The sequence below is a fragment of the Ursus arctos genome, unplaced genomic scaffold (assembly GCF_023065955.2).
Source record: "Ursus arctos isolate Adak ecotype North America unplaced genomic scaffold, UrsArc2.0 scaffold_33, whole genome shotgun sequence".
NCBI classification, from domain to species: domain Eukaryota; kingdom Metazoa; phylum Chordata; class Mammalia; order Carnivora; family Ursidae; genus Ursus; species Ursus arctos.
The window spans coordinates 113684-139182 of record NW_026623019.1 but is presented as its reverse complement, the minus strand read 5'-3'; the positions used below and the strand labels follow the sequence as shown (position 1 = coordinate 139182).

General features: G+C 43.1%; 2 protein-coding genes across 8 annotated transcripts in view; one reads left to right on the top strand and one right to left on the bottom strand.

The window, feature by feature from the left end:
- Window positions 1–25499, top strand: part of LOC113270085 (uncharacterized) — a 108930-nt gene that overhangs the window by 30197 nt on the left and 53234 nt on the right. For 3 of the 5 annotated variants that reach the window (XM_057305654.1, XM_057305655.1, XM_057305653.1), the window contains exon 2: window positions 6575–6673. In XM_057305654.1, coding sequence (XP_057161637.1) covers window positions 6575–6673 — 99 coding nt within the window. Of the gene's footprint in view, window positions 1–6574; window positions 6674–19629; window positions 23741–25499 lie in introns of those variants that run through there. The other 2 variants (XM_057305656.1, XM_048218312.2) reach the window with 2 other exon arrangements.
- MFSD14B (major facilitator superfamily domain containing 14B) overlaps window positions 16699–25499 on the bottom strand; it is a 68233-nt gene continuing 59432 nt past the window's right edge. For all 3 annotated transcript variants that reach the window (XM_026519109.4, XM_057305651.1, XM_026519110.4), the window contains 5 exons: window positions 23914–23985; window positions 22305–22417; window positions 20867–20964; window positions 19076–19218; window positions 16699–18435 (listed from right to left, as the gene is read on the bottom strand). In XM_026519109.4, the coding sequence (XP_026374894.1) occupies window positions 18184–18435; window positions 19076–19218; window positions 20867–20964; window positions 22305–22417; window positions 23914–23985 (678 nt within the window). In that variant the 3' untranslated portion in view covers window positions 16699–18183. The remainder of the gene's footprint in view (window positions 18436–19075; window positions 19219–20866; window positions 20965–22304; window positions 22418–23913; window positions 23986–25499) is intronic.

Below are 25499 nucleotides of genomic sequence, written 5' to 3'. Positions count from 1 at the left end.
ACGCGTAACTGCTGTGCCACCCAGGCGCCCTGTTTATTTGGATCCTTTCTCTTTTTGATAAGTCTGGCTAGAGGTTTATCAGTTTTACCAATTTTGTTTTGTTTTGATTTTCAAAGAACCAGCTCCTGGTTTCATTGGTCTGTTGTTTTTTTAGTTTCTATATCATTTATTTCTGCTTTAATCTTTATTATTTCCTTCTTTCTGCTGGTTTTAGCTTCACTTGTTTTTTTTTTTTTTTTTTTTTTTTGATGTGAGGTTAGGTTGTATATTTGAGATTTTTCTTGCTTGAGGTAGGCCTGTATTGCTATACACTTCCTTTTTTTTTTTCTTTTTTAAAGATTTTATTTATTTATTCGACAGAGATAGAGACAGCCAGCGAGAGAGAGAACACAAGCAGGGGGAGGGGGAGAGGAAGAAGCTGGTTCATAGCGGAGGAGCCTGATGTGGGGCTTGATCCCATAGCTGGGATCATACCCTGAGCCGAAGGCAGACGCTTAACCGCTGTGCCACCCAGGCGCCCCTATACACGTCCTTCTTAATACCACTTTTACTTTGGGGTATCTGGGTGGTTTATTAGGTTAAATGTCCGACTCTTGGTTTTGGCTCAGTCATGATCTCCCAGCTGTGGGCTCCAGCCCCACGTAGGGCTCTGTGCTCAGTGTAGAGTCTGTTTCAGATTCTTTCTCTCTTTCTCTAATAAATAAAATCTTTAAAAAAAAAAAAAAGGACCGTTTTTACTGCATCCCAAAGGTTTTTGGAGCATTGCATTTTCATTTTTATCTGTTTGCATGTAATGTTTTAAAAATTTCTGGGGCGCCTGGGTGGCTCAGTCATTAAGCATCTGCCTTCACCTCACGGCGTGATCCCGGATCCCTGGGATCGAGCCCCGCATCAGGCTCCTCCGCTGGGAGCCTGCTGCTTCCTCTCCCACTCCCCCTGCTCATGTTCCCTCTCTCACTGGCTGTCTCTCTCTCTCTGTCGAATAAATAAATAAGATCTTTAAAAAATAATAAAATAAAATAAAATTTCTTCTTTGGTTTTCTGGTTGACCCATTTGTTGTTTAGTAGCAGGTTGTTTAACCTCAGTGTATTTGTGCTCTTTGCAGTGGTTGACGTCCAGTTTCACAGCATTGTAGTCAGAAAAGGTGCATGGTATAATTTCAGTCTTTTTGTGTGTTGAGGCCTATTTTGTGATCTAATACGTGATCTGTTCTGGAGAATGTCCCATGTATACTTGAAAATAATTTGTATTCTGCTGCTTTCAGAAGGAATATTCTGAATATATCTGTTAATTCCATCTGTTCCAGTGTGTCATGTAAAGCTGTTGTTTCATTGTTGATTTTCTGTGTAGATGATCTGTCCATCGATGTAACTGGGGTGTTAAAGTTCCCCACTATTATTTTATGACTATCGATTAGTTCCTCTATGTTTGTTATTAGCTGCTGTATTTGGGTGTTCCCATATTTGGTGCATAAATATTTATGATTGTTGTATCTTCTTGTTGGACAGTCCCCTTTATTATGATCTAGTGCCCTTCTTCATTTCTTGTTACAGTCTTTGTTTTAAAGTCTAGTTTGTCCAATATAAGTATTAAAACTCTGGCTTTCTTTTGACATCCAATTTCATGATAAATATTTCTCCATTCCCTCACTTTTTTTTTTTTTAAGATTTTATTTATTTATTTAAGAGAGGGAGCACCGGGGGCAGGACAGAGGGAGAGGGAGAAGACTCCTCACTGAGCAGGGAGCCGGACTCGGTGCTAAATCCCAGGACCCCGAGATCATGACCTGAGCTGAAGTCCGGTAGTTAACCACCGAAGCCACCCAGGCGCTCCTCCTCCCCTCACTTTCAATCTGTAGTGTCTTTAGGTCTAAAATGAGTCTCCTGGAGGCAGCATATAGATGGGTCTTTTTTTTAAACCATTCTGACGCTGTTCGTCTTTTGATTGGAGTGTTTAGTCCATTTATATTCAAATAAATTATTGATAGATATATATTTATTGCCATTTTATTACTTGTTTTGTCATTGTTTTTTGGAAATTTTCTTTGTTCCTTTTTTTTTTTAATTTAAATTCAATTAGCCAACGTATAGTACATCGTTAGTTTCAGATATAGAGTTCAGTAATTCATCAGTTGCATATAAACCCAGTGCTCATCACATCGTGTGTCCTCCTTAATGCCCATCACCCAGTTACCCCATCTCCCCACCCACCTCGCCTCTGGCATCCCACCGTTTATTTCCTGTAGTTAAGAGTCTCTCATGGTTCGTCTCCCTCTCTGATGACTTTTCCATTCTGTTTTCCCTCCTTTCCTCTATGATCCTCTGTGCTGTGTCTTATATTCCACATATGAGTGAAAGCATATGATAATTGTCTGTCTCTCATTGACTTATTTCACTTAGCCCAATACCCTCCAGTTCCATCCACATCGATGTAAATAGTAGTATTCATCCTTTCTGATGGCTGAGTAATATTCCATTGTGTGTATATATGTGTGTGTGTGCATGTATGTATATGCACACTGCATCTTTATCCATTCATCTGTCAATGGACATCTCGGCTCTTTCCACAGTTTGGCTATTGTGGACATTGCTGCTATGAACATTGGGGTGCATGTGCCTTTTCAGATCATTATATTTGTATGTTTGGGGTAAATACCTAGTAGTGCCAATTGCTGGGTCATAGGGTAGCTCTATTTTTAACTTTTTGAGGAACCTCCATACTGTTTTCCAGAGTGGCTACACCAGCTTGCATTCGCACCAACAGTGTATGAAGGTTCCCCTTTCTCCACATCCTCGCCAACATCTGTCATTTCCTGAGTTGTTTATTTTAGCCATTCTGCCTGGTGTGAGGTGGTATCTCATTGTGGTTTTGATTTGTATTTCCCTGATGCTGAGTGACATGGAGCATTTTTCTCATGTGTCTGTCGGCCATTTGTATGTTCTCTTTGGACAAATGTCTGTTCACGTCTTCTGCCCATTTCTTGACTGGATTATTTGGGTTTTGGGTGTTGAGTTTGATAAGTTCTTTATAGATCTTGCATCCTAGCCCTTTATCTAATATGTCATTTGCAAATATCTTCTCCTATTCTGTGGGTTGCCTTTTAGTTCTATTGAATGTTTCCCTTTGCTGTGCAGAAGCTTTTTATCTTAATAAAGTCCCAATAGTTCATTTTTGCTTTTGTTTCCCTTGCCTTTGGAGACATGTCTAGCAAGAAGTTGCTGCAGCTGGGGTCATAGAGGTTGCTGCCTGTGTTCTCCTCTAGGATTTTGATGGATTCCTGTCTCACATTTAGGTCTTTTATCTATTTTGGGTTTATCTTTGTGTATGGTGTAAGAAAATGGTTCAGTTCCATTCTTCTGCATGTGGCTGTCCAATTTTCCCAACACCATTTGTTAAGAAGAGACTGTTGATTTTCCATTGGATATTCTTTCCTGCTTTGTCAAAAATTAGTTGACCATATAGTTGAGGGTCCATTTCTGGGTTCTCTATCTCTGTTCCTTTCTCATCTTTGTCACTTTTGATCTCTCCTTTGCACTCACAGTCCCTTTAATATTTATTGCAGGGCTGATTTAGTGGTCATGAATTTCTTCAGTTTTTGTTTGGGAAGCTCTTTCTCTGTCCACCTATTCTGAATGATACCCTTGCTGAATAGATTATTCTTGGCTGCAGATTTTTCCCATTCAGCACCTTGTATATATTATGCCACTTTCTTCTGGCTTGCCAAGTTTCTTTTGAGAAATCTCCAGCAAGACCTCTGGGTTTTCCCTTGTAAGTTAAGGACTTCTTTTGTTTTGCTGCTTTTAAGATTTTTTCCTTTGTCACGGTATTTTGCAAATTTAAGTACAATATATCTTGGTGTTGGCCTGCTGTTGTTGACTTTGATGGGAGTTCTTTCTGCCTCCTGGATTTGGATGTCTGTTTCCTTCTTCAGGTTAGGAAAGTTTTCAGCTGTTATTTCTTAAAATAAATTTTCTACCCCTTTTTCTCTCTTCTGCTGGGATCCCTATAATATGAATGCTCCTACACTTGGTGGATTCACTGACTTCCCTAGGTCAGTTCTCAATTTGCATAACTTTTTTGTCTCCTGCTTGCTCAGCTTACTTTCCTTTATTCTGTCAAGTCATTAATTCGTTCCCTGCTTCCTCTAGCCTATTTATTCCATCAAGTGTATTTTTAATTTCATTTATTATGTTCTTTATCTGTGATTCGTTCTTTTTTATTTCTTTGTTAAGAAGTATTATTTCTTTTTTAAGAAGTCCTGCACTGTTTTCTCAAGTTCAGTGAGTATCTTTTGTGATCATTGTTTTAAATTTTCTATCAGGCGTATTACTTATCTCCATTTTTGTTTTGGTCTCTTATTGTGGTTTTGTCCTGTTCTTTCATTTGGGACGTACTACTCTGTCTCTTCATTTTGTCGACCTCTCTCCGTTTCTGTGTATTAGGAAGGTCAGCTATGTCTCCTGCTCTTCTGGGTAACGGCCTTATGAGGAGGTCCTATAGTGTCATGCAGTGCAGTGTCTCCTGTTCCCCAGGGCCAGGTGCTTCAGGGAGCATCTTCCCGTGTGTGTTTCCTATGTCCTGGTTGCTTTGCCCTTTATTCCAGTTGTCTGCAGAGGCTCTTTGCGTGTTGTGGGTAGTGTTTGGACCCAGCTGGGGTATGGCATATTTAACAAGGTGTGTGCTCGTCCGTTTGCAAAATGTGTGGTTTGGAAAGGTAGTGTTGGTGGGGTTTGCATCAGTCTTCTTAGGGAGGGGGCTCACAGCAGCTGGACTGAGGCAAGCATGACTGGGAAGGGTGGATCCACTGTGGGGTGGGTGGGTAGGGCGTGATATAAGCGAATTAGTGACTGTCAGTGCTGTGCCACTTCCCACAGGTGGCTTTGTGTTTATGGTGAGGGGAGGGGGAGAGAAATAGCACCTGCCGGCTCCTTTGTTCCTGGAGGGATCTCTGGACATCTCCTGTCCATTCTCGGAGAAGAGTAAATCGCAATCCCTCCTGTTTGCCCCCATGCTGTATCTCTGCTGGTTTTGGTGGTGCTGTGGCTTTAAGGACAGGGATTAGGCTTCCTAATGCCCTCTTGGCTCTCCCAGAGCCAAGCCCGCTGATTTTTAAAGTTCCAGGCTTTAAGTCCCACTGGTTCTAAGAACTCACTAAATTTGGCCCCTCACTTTCACAGCCAAATGTTCGGGGGATTTTCCTCCCCAGGCTCCCTGGTGTGATAGTCAGTTTCTCACCCTTCTTTATGCCACTGGCTCTCTCCTGACCACAGATGGCTGTAGTCTCTCTTTGCACCCAGTCTGTGTCTCTGCCCTTTCTGCCTTCTTAAATGTGGCCTTTTCTCTCCCTTTAGTTGTGGAGTTTGTTCTGCCAGTCTTCAGGTCATTTTCTGGCTTGTTTATGCTGATGTGTTATCTAGTTGTATCCCTGGGATAAGGGGAATGTAGGGCCCTCCAACTCCACCATCTTCCTGGCTTTCCCTTCCTATGAGACTTTTAAAAACAGCTTTATTGTCATTGACATAGATATTGTATGTACTTAAGGTGTATAGCTGATGTTCATGGTGTGTATTGTAATCATTGTCTCATTGTTTCAAGCTCTGTATGTTTGTTTTAGCTATTTTAGACAAAAATATATGGTTGTGTACAATTTTAGTCAAAAGTAAGAATCCAAAGCAAAAAAACCCCAAACCTTAAAGAATGGAGTTGTAACGGGGCAGTGTCTGCTTTGCATGAGACAGTATATGGCGCTCTCAGCCAGAGCACAAGGGTTTCCAACTAAGGAAGTGGAATGCATTCTCCTTACCATCACACTTAAAGCATCGGCAATCCTGAGAGCTGCTGAGCTGCTACTGGGAGGGAACATGGGTAACACAGGTGACACAACTATGGTTCCACTGCGCTGGAGGAAGAGACTGCCACTTGGGCTCCTCAGGCAAATGGGTTGCTGGCATCAGTGGGTGGAAGGAGGGCTGTGTCTGGAACCCAGGAGATTCTCTGAGGCACTTCTCAGTACAGCTGGCCCTTGAGCAACAAGGATTTGAACTGCACAGGTTCACTCTACATGGACTTTCTATGAAATGATACTGTAAATGTACTTTAAGATTTCTTAACATTTTCTTTTTTCTAGCTTTATTGTAAGAATGCAGTTTCGTAATACACGTGACATACAAAATATGTGTTAACCGTTACTGATAAGGCTTCCAGTTAAGAGTAGGCGATCAGTAGTCCAGTTTTGGGTGAGTCAAGTAACATGCGGATTTTCGACCGCACAGGGGGTTGGCACCCTTATCCCCGACATTGTTCTACTTTAATGCCCAGTAGAAAAGTTAGGGGAAAAGGACAGAACTGTGGAAGATCCAGATCCTGTAGCTACTGCAGATCTGGGTCACGGGAGAGGTGCTGGGGAGGATCAGCCGCTCACGTGTGTAGCAGGTGTGCTGAGGGCGCCAGTTTTGGTCTCTCAGTTCGAACCTGTCCTTTACTCGGCATACCTGTCCTGCTTTGTGCTAGATAGAAACCGCAGACTGAAGAGGAGGAGGGACTGACTCCTTCCTGTCTTCTCATTTCTCACAGCTTCACTCTGATGACGCTTCTTCACGTTGGCAGTGGCGGTTCTTCCCGAGAGCAGCAGCCAAACCCAGTTTGCGGTTTTTCCAGCACAGGCAGAACCAGGTACACTGCGTCAGCCCCACCCATCACCCCCCAGAACTTCCCTCCAAGCCTAGAAATCCCACCACTGGCCAGGTGGCAGCCCTTCCGTAAGACTCTGGTTTAATAATTCAGTGGTGAACACTTTGTTCCCTTGGCCCAGGGAAATTGCATTTGGTTACCCGCGATTCCGTGGAACCCGAGTTCTCAAACTCTGGTCCCATGATCAGCAATGTCACGTTCTCCTGGGAACTTGTTAGAAGGGCAGATATTTTCCAGCACCACCTGGCCTCCTGTGTCAGTAACTGATGTATGATCAGGAACCTGTGCTCACCAAGCCCTCTAACTGACCCGAACGCTTGCTGAGGTTTGAGAACCATGTTGCCTAGTAAACAGTTCTTTTCATTAAGTTGTTTAAATAACTGGGGTGGGACACCCAGCTACTGTAGTATTCTACCAAAGTGTTTAAAGAAGTATCAACACCAATCTTCCTTAAACCCTTTGAGAAAACAGAAGAGGAGGGAACTCTTCCCATCTCATTCTGCATGGGCAGCATTACCACAGACATTACCAGCAAAGACCAATATCCCCTAAGAACATAGATGCAAAAATCCTAGAACAACATCAACGATTAGTGCTTTGCATCGTATTAAAGTGGCTACGCACCATGATCAAGTGGGAATTTATCTCAGTCGTTAACACAAGGGTGGGTCAACACGTAACGATCAGTGAGCGTAAGACACCATGTGAACAAGAATGGAACAGTCATCTCAGTGCAAAGAAAGCATTTAACAGAATTTAACATCCTTTCCTAATTAAAAAACAGAAAACAAAAAACCACTCAACAAACCAGGAATAGTGGGAACTTCCCACAACATGCTGAAGAGAGTCTATGAAATACCTCCAGCTAACATGAGTTACTCAGTGGGGAAAAGCTGAAAGCTTTCCCCTGCGATCAGGAGCAAGACGAGGGTGCCTGCTTTAGCCGCTGCTCAGCACTGTAAGTTTTAGCCAGCAAATTAGGCGAAAATAACTAAAAGACATCTGAACTGGAAAAGAAAAAACCTATCTCTATCTATTTGGAGAGGACATGATCTAATATACAGAAAACCCTAATGAATCCACAAAAAAGGAACTACTGGTGCTAATTAATGTAACGAAGTTGCAGGATACGTGGTCAGCACACAAAAATCAGTTGTATTTTTGTACACTAGCAGAGAACAGTCTGAACTAATGGAAAGAAATCCCATGGCCATGCATAGAAAAGCTTCAACACTGTTAAGATGGCGACACCATCCAGTGGCTACAGGTTCAGTGTGATCCCTGTCGAAGTACGAGCTGCCTTCCCCCCGCCCCAGAAATGGAAAAGCTGAATGAAACAGACACTGAACAGCCAGAACAATCTTTAAAGAACCAAATAGGAGGACTCACACTTTCTGATTTTAGAACTTATTGTAAACCTAGCAGTCAAAGTCATGTGGTCCTGGCGTAAGAACAGACCAGTGGGATAGAACTAAAAGTCCAGAGAGAGACCACACACATCCTTGTTCATCAGATTTTTCACAGGGGTGCCAGTACCTGTCAGTGGAGAAAGATCGCTTCAACGAGTGCTATTGAGATGACTGAATACTCACATGAGAGAGAATGATATTGAAATCCTATCTCCCATCACCTATAAAAAGTAATTCATGATGGGCCAAAGTATAAAACTTAGATATTATGGGCAAATTTTCATGACCTTATATGTAGTAGTGAATTCTTAGATATGGCAACAAAAGAAAAAACCGAGAAGCTGGACTTCATCAAAATTAAAACTTTTTTTTTTAATGATTTTTTATTATATTGTGTTAGTCACCATACAGTACATCCCTGGTTTCCGATGTAAGGTTCGATGATTCATTAGTTGCGTGTAACACCCAGTGCACCATGCAATACGTGCCCTCCTCACTACCCATCACCGGCCTATCCCACTCCCCCACCCCCATCCCCTCCGAAGCCCTCAGTTTGTTTCTCATAGTCCATAGTCTCTCATGTTTCATTCCCCCTTCTGATTACCCCCTTTTCTTTATCCCTTTCTTCCCCTACCGATCATCCTAGTTCTTATGTTCCATGGATGAGAAAATCATATGATATTTGTCTTTCTCTGCTTGACTTATTTCACTTAGCATTATCTACTCCAGTGCCATCCATGTTGCAGCAAATGTTGAGAATTCGTTCTGATAGCTGAGTAATATTCCATTGTATATATGGACCACAGCTTCTTAATCCATTCATCTGTTGAAGGGCATCTCAGTTCCTTCCACGATTTAGCTATTGTGGACAATGCTCCTATGAACATTGGGGTGCATATGGCCCTTCTCTTCACTACATCTGTGTAGTGCAATGGCTGGATCATAGGTAGCTCAATTTTCAACTTTTTTTTTTTTTTTTTAAGATTTTATTTATTTATCCGACAGAGATAGAGACAGCCAGCGAGAGAGGGAACACAAGCAGGGGGAGTGGGAGAGGAAGAAGCAGGCTCATAGCGGATGAGCCTGATGTGGGACTCGATCCCGTAATGCAGGGATCACGCCCTGAGCCGAAGGCAGACGCTTAACCGCTGTGCCACCCAGGCACCGCTCAATTTTCAACTTTTTAAGGGACCTCCACACTGTTTTCCAGAGTGGCTGTACCAACTTGCATTCCCACCAACAATGTAGGAGGGATCCCCTTTCTCCACATCCTCTCCAACAATTGTTGTTTCTTGCCTTGTCTATTTTTGCCATTCTAACTGGCGTAAGGTGGTATTTCAGTGTGGTTTTGATTTGAATTTCCCTGATGGCTAATGATTTTGAACATTTTTTCATGTGTCTGTTAGCCATTTGTATGTCTTCATTGGAAAAGTGTCTGTTCATATCTTCTGCCCATTTTTTGATTTGTTTGTTTCTCGTGTATTGAGTTTGAGAAGTTCTTTGTAGATCTTGGATACCAGTCCTTTATCTGTAGTGTCCTTTGCAAATATATTCTCCCATTCCGTGGGCTGCCTCTTAGTTTTTTTGATTGTTTCCTTGGCTGTGCAGAAGCTTTTTATCTTGATGAAGTCCCATAAGTTCATTTTATCTTTTGTTTCTCTTGCCTTCGGAGATGTGTCATGAAAAAGGTTGCTTTGGCCGATGTCGTAGAGGTTGCTCCCTATGTTCTCCTCTAGGATTTTGATGGATTCCTGTCTCACATCGAGGTCTTTCAACCTCGATGTGAGACATTTGGAGTTAATTTTTGTGTATGGTGTGAGAGAGTGGTCAAGTTTCATTCTCTTGCATGTAGCTGTCCAATTTTCCCAGCACCATTTATTGAAGAGACTGTCTTTTTTCCACTGGATGTTTTTTCCTGCTTTATCAAAGATTAGTTGCCCAAAGAGCCGAGGGTCCATTTCTGGGTTCTCTGTTCTGTTCCATTGGTCTATGTGTCTGTTTTTGTGCCAGTACCATGCTGTCTTTGTGATCACAGCTTTGTAGTACAGCTCGAAATCCGGCATTGTGATGCCCCCAGCTTTGTTTTTCCTTTTCAACAGTTCCTGGAAATTCGGGGCCTTTTCTGTTTCCATACAAATTTAAGGACTATCTGTTCCAGTTCTTTGAAAAATGTCCTTGGTATTTTGATCGGGATAGCATTGAAGTGTAGATTGCTCTGGGTAGCATGGACATTTTAACTATGTTAATTCTACTGATCCATGGGCATGGAACATTTTTCCATCTTTTTATGTCTTCCTCATTGTCTTTCAAGAGTGATTTATAGTTTCTAGAATATAGGTCCTTTACGTCTCTGGTTAAGTTAATTCCAAGGTAACGTATGGTTTTTGGTGCTATTGTAAATGGGATGGATTCCCTAATTTCTCTTTCTTCGGTCTCGTTATTCGTGTATAGAAATGCAACTGATTTCTGAGCATTGATTTTGTATCCCGCCACATTACTGAATTGCTCTATAACTTCTAATAGTTTGGGAGTGGATTCTTTTGGGTTTTCCATATAGAGTATCATGTCATCTGCGAAGAGAGACATTTTGACTTCTTCTTTGCCGATTTGGATACCTTTGATCCCTTTTTGTTGTCTGATTGCTGTTGCAAGGACTTCTAGTACTATGTTGAATAATAGTGGCGAGAGTGGACATCCTTGTCGTGTTCCTGATCTTAAGGGAAAGGCTTCCAGCTTTTCCCCATTGAGAATGATATTTGCTGTAGGCTTTTCATAGATGGCTTTTATGAGATTGAGAAATGTACCCTCTATTCCTACACTCTGAAGGGTTTTAATCAGGAAAGGATGCTGTATTTTGTCAAATGCTTTTTCGGCATCGATTGAGAGGATCATATGGTTCCTGATTCTTTTCTTGTTGATATAATGTATCACGCTGATTGATTTGCGAATATTGAACCACGCTTGCATCCCAGGGATGAATCCCACTTGATCATGATGGATAATCCTTTTAATGTACTGTTGGATTCTATTAGCAAGTATCTTGTTGAGGATTTTGGCATCCATATTCATTAGTGAAATCGGTCTGTAATTCTCCTTTTTGAGGGGGTCTTTGCCTGGTTTGGGGATCAAGGTAATACTGGCCTCATAGAATGAGTTTGGTAGCTTTCCTTCTGTTTCTGTTTTTTGAAATAGCTTTAGGAGAATAGGTATTATTACTTCTTTGAATGTTTGGTAGAATTCCCTGGGAAAACCGTCCGGGCCTGGAGTTTTGTTATTTGGAAGGTTGTTTATCACTGACTCAATTTCTTCATAATTAATTGGCCTGTTTAAGAAATCAATTTCTTCCTGTTTCAATCTTGGTAGTTTATAGGTTTCCAGGAAGGCCTCCATCTCTTCCAGATTGCTTAGTTTATTGGCATATAGCTGTTGATAAAAATTTCTAATAATCCTTCCAATTTCAATGGTGTTTGTCGTGACCTCTCCTTTTTCATTCATAATTTTAATAATTTGGGTCCTTTCTCTTTTCTTTTGGATAAGTCTTGCCAGTGGTCTGTCAATTTTATTGATTCTCTCAAAGAACCAGGTTCTAGTCCTTTTGATCTGCTCTACTCTACTTCTGGTTTCTGATTGATTGATTTCTGCTCTAATTTGGGTCAACTGCTTCCTCGTGAGTGGATTAGGCCTGTCCCTCTGTTGCTGTTCCAGCTTCTTGAGGTGAGAATATAAAAACTGCATTTTAGATTTTTCTATTCTTTTGAGGGAGGCTTGGATGGCTATGTATTTCCCCCTTAGGACTGCCTTTGCAGTGTCCCATAGGTTTTGGACCGTTTTGTTTTCATTCTCGTTGGTCTTCATAAATTGTTTAATTTGATTTTTGATTTCCTGGTTTATCGAGTCATTCCTGAGCAGGATGGTTCTTAGTCTCCAAGTGTTTGAGTTTCTTCCAAATTTTTCCTTGTGGTTGAGTTCCAATTTCAGAGCGTTGTGGTCTGAGAATATGCAGGGGATAATTTCAATCTTTTGGTATCGGTTGAGACCTGTTTTGTGTCCCAGAACATGGTCTGTTCTTGAGAATGTTCCATGGGCATTAGAATAGAATGAGTATTATTTGGTTCTGGGGTGTAGTGTTCTATATATATCTATGAGGTCCAACTCGTCAAGTATGGCATTCAAAGCCTTTGATTCTTTGCTTAGTTTTTGCCAGGGTGTTCTGTCTATTTCTGATAGTGGAGTGTTGAGGTCCCCTGCTATTAATGTATTTTTATCTATATGTCTCTTTATTCTGGTTAAGAGTTGGCTTGTGTATATTGCTGCTCCCGTGTTGGGGGCATATATATTTATAATTGTCATATCCACTTGTTGAATACTTCCTTTAAGAATAATAATAGTGCCCTTCTGCGTCTCTAACTATAGTCTCTAGTTTAAAATCCAGTCTATCTGATATGAGAATTGCTACCCCAGCTTTCTTTTGGGGTCCATTTGCGTGAAAGATCATACTCCATCCCCTTACTCTCAGTCTGAATGCATCTTTGGGTTCGAAATGAGTCTCTTGTAGACAGCAAATGGATGGGTCATTTCTTTTTATCCAATCTGCAACTCTGTGGCATTTATGGGAGCGTTTAAACCATTTACATTGACAGTAAGAACTGAGAGATATGATTTTAATGATGCCATGTTGCTAGTAAAGTCTTTGTATCGTTGTGACTTTCTGTTCTGTATCACTCTTGGGGCCTTTTTACCTTTATAGAACCCCCCTTAATATCTCCTGTAGGGCTGGTTTTGTGGTTACAAAATTGGTTAGTGACTGGCGATTCTGAAATGTCTTTATTTCTCCATCCATTCTGAATGACAGCCTTGCTGGATAAAGGATCCTTGGCTGCATGTTTTTCTCTGAAAGAGCTTTAAATATGCTCCCCCAACCCTTTCTCTCATTCCAGGTCTGTGTAGACAGGTCTGACGTAATTCTGATGCCTTTGCCTTGGTACGTGAGAAATTTCTTTGCCCTGGCCGCTTTCAATACTGTATCCTTGGATCTAATATTTGCGAAATGCACTATGACGTGACGTGGCGTAGGTTTGTCGTGGTTGAGCTTGGGAGGGGTCCTCTCTGCCTCTTGGACACGAATGTTTGTTTCCCTCGCTAGATTAGGGAAGTTTTCAGCTACAATTTGTTCAAATATCTCTTCTAGACCTCTGTTTTTCTCCACCCCCTCGGGGATGCCGATGATTCTAACATTGGATCGTTTCATTGAGTCACTAATCTCCCGTAACCTACATTCGTGGGCGTGGATTTTTTTAAGACCAGCTTCTATTTTCGTTTTTTCCTCTACTAACCCATCCTCCAATTCACTAATCCGTTCCTCTGTTTCGGTGACCCTGGCCGTCAGAGCCTCTAGTTTTGCCTGCATTTGGCTCATAGAATTTTTAATTTGTCAGATTCGCTCTCATTTCTGTCCTTAGGGATTCTATATTCTCAGTAACCTTTTCGTTAATACTTTTTTCAATTCTCATCATTTTGACCATCGTTACTCTGAATTCCATTTCTGATAATTTGGTTACATCCATATCCATTATTTCTGTGGCAGAGGCCACAAACTCACTGTCTTTTCTTTGCTGGGGGGGGCTCCTCCTTCTTGTCATTCTGAATGAGGAGAGGTTGCGGGGTTATCCAGAGCCCAAATTATTGACTGGGTCCCAGGCCGTCCCCTTGTTTTATAGGGATCTTGGAGATGTGGGCTTCTTCTTTAAAGATTTTATTTATTTATATGTGGCAGAGAGCCAACCAGCAAGAGAGGGAACACAAGCAGGGGAGTGGGAGAGGAAGAAGCAGGCTCCCAGCAGAGGAGCCCGATGAGGGACTCCTTTCCGGAACGCCGGGATCACGTCCTAAGCCGAAGACAGGCGCTCAATGACTGCGCCACCCAGGCGCCCCGGGTTGTGGGCTTCCTGATTTTTCAGCCTGCCTTCTGTGTTCTGGGGGAGGGGCCTGCCGCGCCGATACTCAGGCAACCCTGTTTGGGTAGAGTCTCCGTGTCCCCTGCGAGGGGGGATGGGGATGGGCACACTGTGAGCCGGTATTTCCAGGCTTTTGTTCTCTGACGGATTTCCCTGGCGGTCTGCTGTGCCGCTTCTGAGAGTCAGAGCAGCAGCGGCCGAATCTTAGCCTCTGTCTCAGAACAGAGGGATTGCGGCCCGTTCTCCACTGATGTTCTGGCCACTTTAACTCTGTTTCTGTTGGTGCTGCTCAACCCTGCAGCGTCCGGGGATGTGCGCCCCACACCTGGCGTCCCAGCCCTCACTTCCAGGGCCGGCGCGTCTCTGTCCTTTGTGTTTCTAATGCCGCCAGCTGCCCCACGTGCTCCGGGAGCTCCCGGTCTCAGTCTGGATCCAGTGAGCACACCGGGATTCTGGTGTTCCGCGAGATGCCTGGTGGCGTGCGCTCCCGGCTCACAGTCTCAGTCCGCTCTCTCGCGGGTGCTGGTCCGCGAGCCCGCCCGCTCCCCCGTGCAGGTGGCTACTGCTTCCCGGCGCCCGAACGGGGCGGCTCCCTCCCCCTTCTGTTTATCTTCCGCTATCTGTGCGGGTTTCACGGCTCCCCGCTTCGTACCTCAATACTCAGCGCTGGAGATGTTCATTTGTAGGGATCCAGATGTATCTTCCTGTGTCTCAGGCTGATTCCGTGGTTGTTTAGGCTGGTCTGGTACCTATCCAGCTCAACTCAGGGGACTGGCTGAAAAAGGGGTCCCCTACTGCTCTGCCATCTTAATTCCTCCCCCAAAATTAAAACTTTTAAAAAAGATTTTGTTTTAGAGAGAGAAAGAGACGGGAGGGAGAGAGAGAGACGGGAGGGGGAAAAAGAGAATCTCGATCAGACTCCCCCCTGTGTGTGTAACCCAACGCGGGACTCAATTTCACGACCCTGAGATGATGACCTGAGCCCAAACCAAGAGTCCAGTGCTCAACTGACTGAACCACCAAGGCATCCCAAATTAAAACTTTTCGAAGGACATGATCCAGAAAGGAAAAAGACAACCCACAGAACGGGAGAAAATATTCGCGAAATATACCTGGTAAGAGTCTAGTATCCAGAATATGTAAAGAACTCTTAGAACTCAACAACAGAACAACATCCCAGTTCAAAAATTGGCAAAGGACTTGAACAGACGTTTCTCCAAAGAAAATGTACATCTGGCCAACCACCCATGAAAGATGCTCCATATAACTGGCCATCAGGAAAACGCAGAGCAAAACCACAATGAGGTACCACTTTAAACCAACCTGAATATCGAGGAACAGTGACAAAACAGAAAACAGGTGCTGGCAAGGACACAGAGAAATTGAAGCCTCTACATTTCTGATGGGAACATAAAATGTCAGCTGCCATGAAAAAGACTTTGGCTCCTGAAATGGTTAAACAGAGTTACCATATAAACCAGCAACTCCAATCCCAGGTATATACCTAAGAGGAACTGAAAGCACAGGGAAACAAGCCAAGTGTCCGTTTACATTCGACTGGTAAGTGAACAAAGGAAATGTGGTGCATACATAGGATAGAATATTCATCATCCTGAAAAAGTAAAATTTGACACATGCTTCAACATGGATGAACCATGAAAACATGCTATGTGAAAGCTGGACACAAAAGGCCATATAATGTATGATTTCATTTATATGAAACGTCCCAAATAGGCAAATTCATAGAGACAGAAAATATATTACTGGTTGCCAGGTAATGGGGGAAGGAGAACTGGTAGTGATTGCTAATGGATATGGGGTTTCTTTTTTGGGCTGATGGAAATGTTCCGGAGACCGCCCTAACGCTGTGCAACCTTGTAAATAATTTAAAAACCACTGCACTGTAAATGGTTAAAATGATAGATTTTATCCCAGTTTTGATATTTGTTATACTGGGTAAAGAAGCTGCAGTTTTGGTAAACAGTAGTAAAGATGTCATGAGAACATTTTTTAAAAATTGTGGCAAAATATACGTAACAAAGTTGACCATTTCTAGTTCAGGGGCATTGAATACGTTCACACTTTCATGCAGCCGTCCTCACCACATCCCTGCTGCACAACTGACACTCTGCCCACTGGACAGTAATTCCTCCCTGACTCTTTCCTAGTTCTGGCACCCACTGTTCTATTTTCTGTCCGTCTGAATTTGACTAAGTGGAAGCAAACTGTGTATGTCCTTTTGTGACTGGCTTACTTAGCACGTCTTGAATGTTAATCCATGTCGTGGCCTGAGTCAGAATTTACTTCCTTTCTCAGGCTGAGATCTCACTGTATGTAAATGCTGTATTTCCTTCATCCAATTCATTCAACAGCAGACACTCGGGTCGCTTCCACCTTTTGGCTGTTGTGAATAATGCCGATAAGTGGGTGTACAAATATGTTTGTATACCTGTTTATTTATTTTAAATGAAAAAGTTACAATTTGTTATTGAAGGGAGTCTGTTAAACAAATTTTTTTGAAAATATACGTCTCCTTTTTACATTAGCTTAATTAAGGATTAAGAGTGTAGTTGACACTCACCCAAAAGAGAACCCAAAGATCGATGGTACTATTTGCTTTAAAGAAACACAAAAGACATAAAAGTATCCATTGCAAATTTATTATGCATTAGGAAGCTTAACTTAAAAACCAACAGCATAGTAAAAAGATATGTTATCTCTGTTCATAGCAGAACAGGTTTCAAAATATATTTTCTTTTAAATGTATTCAGTCAGTACACAATCCTTTTATAAAAGCTGTATATATATTTTTCTTTCAACACCTTCATTACATTTATAAATACAAGATTTACACAGCACCCCATCAAAAAAAAATTAAAACTCCTTACAAATATCTACATATATTTCATACCTATAAAACTTTCAGAGGAGTGCTCTGTTAAAGGTGGGTGGGCCCTAGTTAATGGTCCATTTACTGGTGCAGCAAAATACATATAAATCTGTAAAGTTTTCTGTCCATAAAACATCTCGAAAAATTAGCAAGACACTTATTGTGAAACTGAGCTTCCCTAAACCACATTTTATAAAGAATCTGATGTGCCATATTCCCATGAAATTCAAAAGTCCGATAAACAGATAGACCCAACTGAAAACAGATGCATACAGCAGAGCAGTTAAGGCAGGAGTGAGATGAACGAGAAAAACTGAGAAGGAGAAGACAGAAGATGCAGCAAGGAGCAGACGGTGATAATGTGTTCTATGAGTCTGAACTCGGATGTAAACTCCACTGGTATCCGGTCACTAATTCTCATCCTCACTCAGGAATATTTATATTATTGAAAACTTTCTTAGAAGCTCCCTTCAAATTCTGTGTTGCCACCAGAATGCTTCATGTGCCTTTTTCTTCTGTAAAATCACCTTGGATCTGACCAAAACACCAGGTCCAGCGATCTGAGTTGCTAGTTCTTCATAATTTAAATTTTTAAGAAAATTTTCCTTTATCTAATAAAGGTTATCACTGATCAATATTAATGTCCAGAGGTGTATATGCTGAATTTCATTCTAGCCACGAACAGGAAGTAGAGAGAAGGAAAGGAGAGTAAGACTCGGGTTTTTGTTGACCTTTGAACAAAGGCAATTGATCCCTGATACTGAGTGACTCTTGGAGCAGCCACTCATGCAACACCCGTGGGCTAAGCGGGCACAGATCAGAGAAACAGGAAGGAAGAAAATAAGCAGGGACTTTTTACCTCAAGTCTTGCCCGAGATGGCAGTCCACTGCCAGCCTGCACCTTCTGCTGAAAAGGAGATGGAAAAGCTGCTATCACTCTTCCTCCAGAGTTACGCCAGGAAAGCCCTCCTACCAGAGAAATCTTTCTGCTTGAGTGTCAAGTCTGGACGCCAGATGACTTTGAGAGTTGCAAAATTTGCAGGAAAGTACCTCGAATCTTGTTCTGATCCGCCACAAAGAAGAAAAGGAGCAGAAGGGGGCAGAGGGATGGAGAGGGTCACTTCCCACACCTGGCCCTGAAGCTGCACTAGCACCTCCCCTCCAGCACCGTGACGTCTCTGCGCCGTGTGGCCCCCACGGCTCCCACAGAGGCGTCTGCAGGATCCCCTTCTGTCGACTTCACAGCTCTGTGCACTGACTCCCAGACTCCTCGAGGGAAGAGAGCTCCCAGATGCTGCCGTCCCGCAGCAACGGCTCGATGTCCTCATCGCTGCCCCGCTCCGGGGCGCTGCTCAGGCTGCCGCTGACACTGTTGCCGTGTTTCTGAATCCCACTGCCTGGACGGTACTCGGGGATGAATAAGGCAACCAGGAAAGACATAAGAACTATACATGCCCCAAATAAAAACGGTGGGCCTGGAATGACCGCTCCCTGAGGGGCACGGGAAACAAGCGGAGATAAAGGATTTGGTTAGTCTTCAATCCAGAATTAGCCCTGGACTGCCCCAAACCATCAGAAAGTCAATCATTTTCTCACAAGCAAACGTTTCATTACGTATCAAGGCCAATTCTAATAGAGCCTGCACTCGGAGTACGACAGAGGGCAACTCACTGCTCTTTGCACCACCTCGCCACAGCTTTCAAGTGGCAGTTGTGGGTCTCCGCTCCCTTCTGTGACCTCACATCCTGCACTCTGTTCATGAACATCAAGAACAGAAATTTACACTTGAAGGATGGACTGAGAAATATATAGTAGGAAAAAGCCCTCCAGCTCGATTTCTAGTAGGGATCTAGGTCATTTCACATTTTATTTGGCCTCTCAGGGCTTCCCCAGAGGACAGCATTCTGATCAGAGTACTTGTGTAGGTAAAAATGGACTCTGAACAAAATCAAGACAGAGCTTTTGCAGACACGACATCACTGAACTGACCCTTCCTCAATCCCAGGAAGCACTGACGGAGCACATACAAGAGAAATGTTACGTGAACAAGAACATTCTCCAAATTTAAGTTCAGATTTTGCTATCATCAGACACAATGGTGGTTATAAAAGTAGATTTATCACCAAATTACCTGCAGGGCAGCGCTGTCAGAATTCAGTTCCGGTTCCAACTCCGTCAGTTCCACGTGGAACATGTAGAATATGAAGCCGTAGAGCGCTGGCCCCAGCCCGTTACACAGACCTCGTATTCCGGTTATGATCCCCTGGGCAACTCCTACATCAGAACACAGAGAAGGGAGCCAGTCGTCTCAGAAAAGCGTCTCCAGATTAGGGACGTAACAGTGTTTTCTTACGAACGCTGATACACTGCTTCGGCTGGACTGACTAGTCTGTGCTGAGGGAAGCAGATTAGGGACTTCGCCCATCTCAGTTTCATTCGGTGCACAAACGTACTACTGGTTTCACTATGTCCTTAATGGTGTCCTCTCTGCCCTAAGATCTATAAGGAGATGAAATGACAGTGATGTTTGTGAAATCTCTTTTTGGGGCTGAACTCCCCCCATAACAGCTAGATCCTTCCTATAAATGGGGAATAAAAAACTCCAGTATTCTCCATTTATAGGCAATTTCCACTTTTCTGTGGAATGAGATGTTCCCCTCTACTCATCTATTGGTCCTTTTACAGTGGAAATCTGCCCTTTGTCTCCCGGAGCCGTGTGTGTGAGCCCACAGCAGGCCCGGAGTTGTGCGCTCCCGGCACATTCACAGACGCTGCTTCTCACGGTGCCCTGCACTGAAGACTCCCAGAAGTGCCAGCTTCTAGAGATCTCTGGTCTCTTATGTGGCAGATAAAATACTAGCTTGAATCCTATGAAAATGGATGTTTCCCTAAGTCCAAATCGTTCAAATATGATTCAACTTAATGTGATCTAGTAATGCATGCTGACACTTAGAAACATCTGTATTAAAACATATAAGCATAATGAGAGAGAGAATTCATGTCCTGAAAGACCAGATGGTGCCTGTCAGACGTCAAGGCAGGGCCCGTCCTCCACAGCTGGCTCACTTCTTCAGACGGAACACCTCCCCAAGGACACGCAGCCAAGGGAGTTCCCATAGGGTGACACACAGAATCTGTGGTCTTCAAGTGACGCTTTAAAAAATGGGTATGAATGAGATGGCCAATTTCTGATGTGGAAAAGAGGTGCAATGAATTAGTCTTTCCCAATCTAGTTTTTTATTAAAACTTTTTAAAGGGCTCTAATGCATTTAAAAGATTTTCCTTCTAAAATTCACTACTTCCTGACTACTTAGGTTAGCCATTAACAGATGGAGAAGGAAAGGATTAATTCTGGGAGTGGGAACTGCCTGACAGAAGCCAGAGGTTCAAGAAGGATGAAGAGCCTAGAAGGCAGAGCGCTATTCTCCACATGGTCGTCTCCATTTTAATTGTTTCTCACTGTGCATTTAACAGCAAGTACACATATATACTTATTTACCCCTCAAAAAATCATTTCCTAATTTAAGCTAATGGACTTGGATTCCAAATTAAATTTCAGTGATTACAGTGATTAAATAAAGAACTCACTGCTTTACTGACCAGTCTATTGTTATTTGACATACGTCTGTTACAATGATCAGTTAATTCTGGTGGGAATACACAAAGGACTCAAAACTGAAGAGAGAAAATGGACAGTTCTTTTTTGGGGGATAGTCCTATTTCTAATCCTTAGTACTCTGAACTGCTCAGTCCAGATTAAGGAATGTAACATCAAAGCAGGACGGAAAATAGAAAGGTATACTTGCTGAGAAGGGACCACATGGCTGTCACCTGCTGCGTGACATGGAGAGAGGCTCAGACTCTCCTACCTCAGGTGTATCTTAGCTAGAGGAGGAAAACAGCAAGGGGACAGTGACCTCACCTTGCTGATCCGACTCTGCGTTCCGAGAGACGAGGGCACTGACTGCTGGAAACGTGATGCTGGACATGGCGGCCACCGTCCCTGCTGCCCACATCATCCTGCAATGACAAGACCGGCTGCAGTCAGGTGGCAGGCCAGCCCCAAGGAGCTTACTGTTCAGAGCACAATCTGCCAAAATCACAAAAAGCTTTGTTTCCTCCTGTTAGGTTGTATTTATTTCTCCCTCTTTAAAAAATAGATTTTTTTTTTTTTAACCTGAAAGGTCCTACATTGTACTGTTTATACAGCGCTTACTTCACAGCTGGGAAGATTTCATTATTTTACGTGCCCTCCTTCGAAATCTGTTCTTCCTCCTTGTTTGCCCATTACCATCTTTAGATGTATGAGCTCAGTGAAGTTCAGAAGGATGTCTGTATAAACACCACATCTTCCTCACTGATTCTCCACTGTTCCCTCTGTACTTCTCATTTTCACACTGTCCTCGGGCTGCTCCGTTTGCCGCCTCTCAGCAAGTGTCCTGTGCCACCAGTGGACAGAACAGACCTGAACTGAAGTTCAGGGTCACTATGAAAGGGACTGAAGTATGAGTGTGAGCAAAGTGAGGCCCAATGGGGAAAACCTGTTTGGCCAGACTTCCTTGGGGAGGCTAATGTGCACGTTCTTACTGAAAAGAAAACACCCTACATGTCAACAAAATCTTTGAAATGTAGCACAAGTCTGACCGAATCAGCTAGTAAACCAAAGTTAACACGACCGAAATCTTCAACAACAAGAAGAATCAACCACTGAAACACTGACCACATTTCTGGCTCCTCTAAGTTATGTCATCAATTTACATGTGTAAAGTGAGGATCAAATCTCGTATGTAAAACGGAGACAGAAAATCTGGTATTTGGTAAGCAGGCATATATGTGCTTCTTACTCGTCGGCTTATTTTGAACTCCTTCCTGTCTGGGGGCATCTCGTGCTGGCGGTAGTAACTGCCTCGCGGCACACGTGGTTTTGGAGGAGGTCTTCGTGTGTGTCTAAGTCAGATGCTTTATGTCACTACCCGAAGTCACTCAGCCAATTATGGCAGTGAACCCCGTCACAACCAGTCATTTTTCCTTGTCGTCTTGTGTTGCTCTGGACTATGTGAGGTCACTAATAATTGACAAATGTGTTTAAAAAGTAGACCTAAAACTTTGAGGGGCTGGAGGAGGCATGCACATCTAATTAAGTAAGAACTTCACTGCTGAGGCAAAGGCAATCATAACAATCTAAGATTACGTTGCTCCACCCTTCCCCAAATTAAGTCTAAACACCCTTTTGGAAATGCTGAGTATACCAAACCAGCAAAATAACCCTTGCTTCCTTCACATCACACTCAACCAACTCGAGTTCCTCTCAAAGTTGCTTCCGTCTGTTAAGTTTATGAGAATCCAAAGGAAAGGCTTACCAGGCCTGAGATCCAAAACCATACCAGGCTAACTGGAACATCTGGAAGCCCAAGCCAAGGAGGACAGTATTCTTATTCCCTAATGATCTCATCAAGATGGTAAGAAAGACTGTCTGTAAAAACAAAGGAGATAATCTTGAAAAACCACGCAAGTGCAGAGACTTGATGCAAGCTTGATGAGGGGAGCCCATTTACAATGACCAGGGGCCTCTACCGTACGCAGCCTGGCCTGAGAGGGGGGAGCCATGCAGTACTGACTGGAGCTCTTGAGTCGAGCTGTGGGGGCTCCAAGGCTAACCTGGGGCTAAAGGCCTTCAGCCCCCTCTCCAAAGCCTGTTTATCTAATGCTTTGCTAGCACTTTCCAAAAGGTCATCGGAGCTGTTCACCAATTATGATTGAGAAGGACATGGCTCAGACTCTTTGGAGAAATGCCAATCACTTAACCACCAGGGAAGAGAAACCCCTGCTGAACATGATAGAACCTGTGGGATTCTGCTGGAAGTTGGCAGTGTCAGAACGCTGGACAGATACAAACCTGACTTCAAAAATACATACTCTGCTAAAACGACCAGCTCAGGTAGTCTGCAAAGGCACAGGGTAAAAGAGGAGTCTGGGCTAATCTAATCAGACTTGCTATAAATACCAAAATCATCAGCAACTTGAAAGTTCAACATAATTTACATTCACTGATACAGTTTGGGAAGAAAAAATAAAAGGCTTTTTTGCCTTGATTCAGTCCTTCGAGCCCTGTCAGTTCTAACATTTGGGCAGCAAAACAGTTTCCTTCTTGTTTCTCCTTGAAGAGCACTCTGCTGGGCCGCGTGCTGTAAAGCAGCAAGAAATGGCCTCAGGCAGTCCCATGTGAAACTGTGAACACACCCAGGCACCTCAGTGAGTTCACTTAAAGGTCACATACCCCGCCTTTTGTGGTCCTATACTGAAAAGAGGTGGGGAGATGTTTAATGTTTACTCATTTACCACATCTCTTCAGTCCTGGGGATAGCAGGGTTTGGAACAGTTACTGATTTCATTTCTGTTTTCCACTGCTACTAACTTTCCTCATTAACCAGGAGAGAGTTTCTATATTTTAAGCTTATTTTGCAGTATCTTGAGTTAGGCTGAACTGACCAGTAGAGGTAACAGATATCCTAGAAAGTACTGAAAAGTTGTATTAAATTCCTCCTAAATTACAATCTCAACATTCTATTAAAAATGATGGTTCTGGGGCACCTGGGTGGCTCAGTCGGTTGAGTGTCCAACGCTTGATTTCGGCTCAGGTCATGATCTCAGGGTCGTGAGACCGAGCCCTGTGTCGGGCTCTGCACTCAGAGTGGAGTCTGCTCAAGATTCTCTCTGCCTCTGTCCCTCTCTCCCCCTCCCCCTGCTCCTCTCTCTCTCAAAATACATAAATAAATAATGATGGTTCTGCAGACCATATCCATGCCTGTTTACTGGGTCTGATATGGTACCACAGATTTAAGAGGGGAGGAGGGGGTGCTGACAGAGGGGTGCAGGGGTTCCCCAGGAACATTAATTTCTTTGGAGTTTCCCATAAATCTAGTTATTTCCAAATAAAAATGATAAAAACATGGATGAAATGACACTCACCTGAGCCACAATAGACAGAATGCCCACCATGGCTATGAACGCCGCAATCTTCACAGACCCAAAACCTATGACCTGTGGAAACGTAAAGGAAACACTTTTGTAATACAGATAACATAAAAATAATCCCCATCTCCAGCCCACCGAGAGACAAACACGACCTCATCAAGCACTAGAGAGAACATGAAGACGACGCTCTGACTTGGGTGCGACCCACAGAGAATCCACGCGGAGCAGTCAGTGGGTCTCAACCTCGGCTGCACAGTAAAATCACGGGGACAGCAGAGAAGGGTGGGTAAGCAAGGAAGTGCTGTGACCCGCCTGAGACCCATTAAATCAGACTCTCTGGGCCCAGGCATGTTTTAAAAAGCTTCCATGGTGATTCTAGAAGCAACCATAGTGAGCGGGCAATAATTTCTAAGCCTCTTAACCTTAACAGAAGCTCTGAAAGGCCTAAAACTTTTTTAGGTTTTAAATATCAAGTTTTTAAAAAGTCAAATATTTTTGCCTTCTATTGAAATCCTGTAAAAATCAGGAAAAGGACTTAAAAATTATTGTATGCATTCTATTCATTTAATAAATGATTGTCTTGCTTCCAGTCACAGAACTAGCTCATGAAAGAGCTAGAATCTCAGGTTCCCAAGTCAGTACGGCTGGCAAACACAGCCCATTACTAATAATCAAATGCAACTAAAAAACCTGGAACCTGAAGAGTGGCCTTATTTAGGGATTATTTCTCAACCTGTATTTGTAAATATAAACATACACATCTTTAAAGCAGCTTTATCAAGCTAGAACTTCAGTGTCCTACAATTCACCCATTAGAAGCACACAGTGCGGTGGTGTGAGAACACTCAGAGCTGGCCAACCATGACCACCATCAACCGTAGAAGATGTCCTCAACTCCTCAAAGAAACTCGGTCCCCCATCGGGAGTCCCATTCCCGCAGCCTGTCCCTCTGTCCAGCCCGTGATACACTTCCTGTCTCTGGGTTGGTTTTTTCTGAGCTTTTCATATACGTGGACTCAAACAATATATGATCCTGGTTTCTTTCATTTAGCGTAATGTTTTCACAGGTCGTCTGTGCTCCAGCAGGTACCAGCGCTTTGCTGCTTTTTATTGCCAAACAGGAACATCCCGTCATACAGATATGCTGCCATCAGTCAATACATTTCATCAGCTATTTCTACTTTTTGGCTATTATAAATATTTGTATAGAAGTTTCTACACAGACCTGTGTTTTCATTTCTCTCGGCTATATACATAGGAATAGATTTTCTGGAAACCCTGTGTTGAACAGGGACTGCCAGACTCTCTTCCACCCCATTTTACAGTCCCGCCAGCCCGGTGTGAGAGTTGGCACCTCTCCCCACCTTTGTCTGATTACAGCCGTCTTACTTAGCAGGTGTTAAGTGGTATCTCCTTTTGATCTGCATTTCCTCGATGGCTAATATTAAGCATCTTTTCATGTGCTTACTGGCCATTTGTGTGTCTTCCTTGGACAGGTATCTATTCAATCTTTTTTTGAATTTTTTCAGTTGGGTTCTTTTTATTGTTCAATTATAAAAGTTAAGGCTTGATACAAGTTC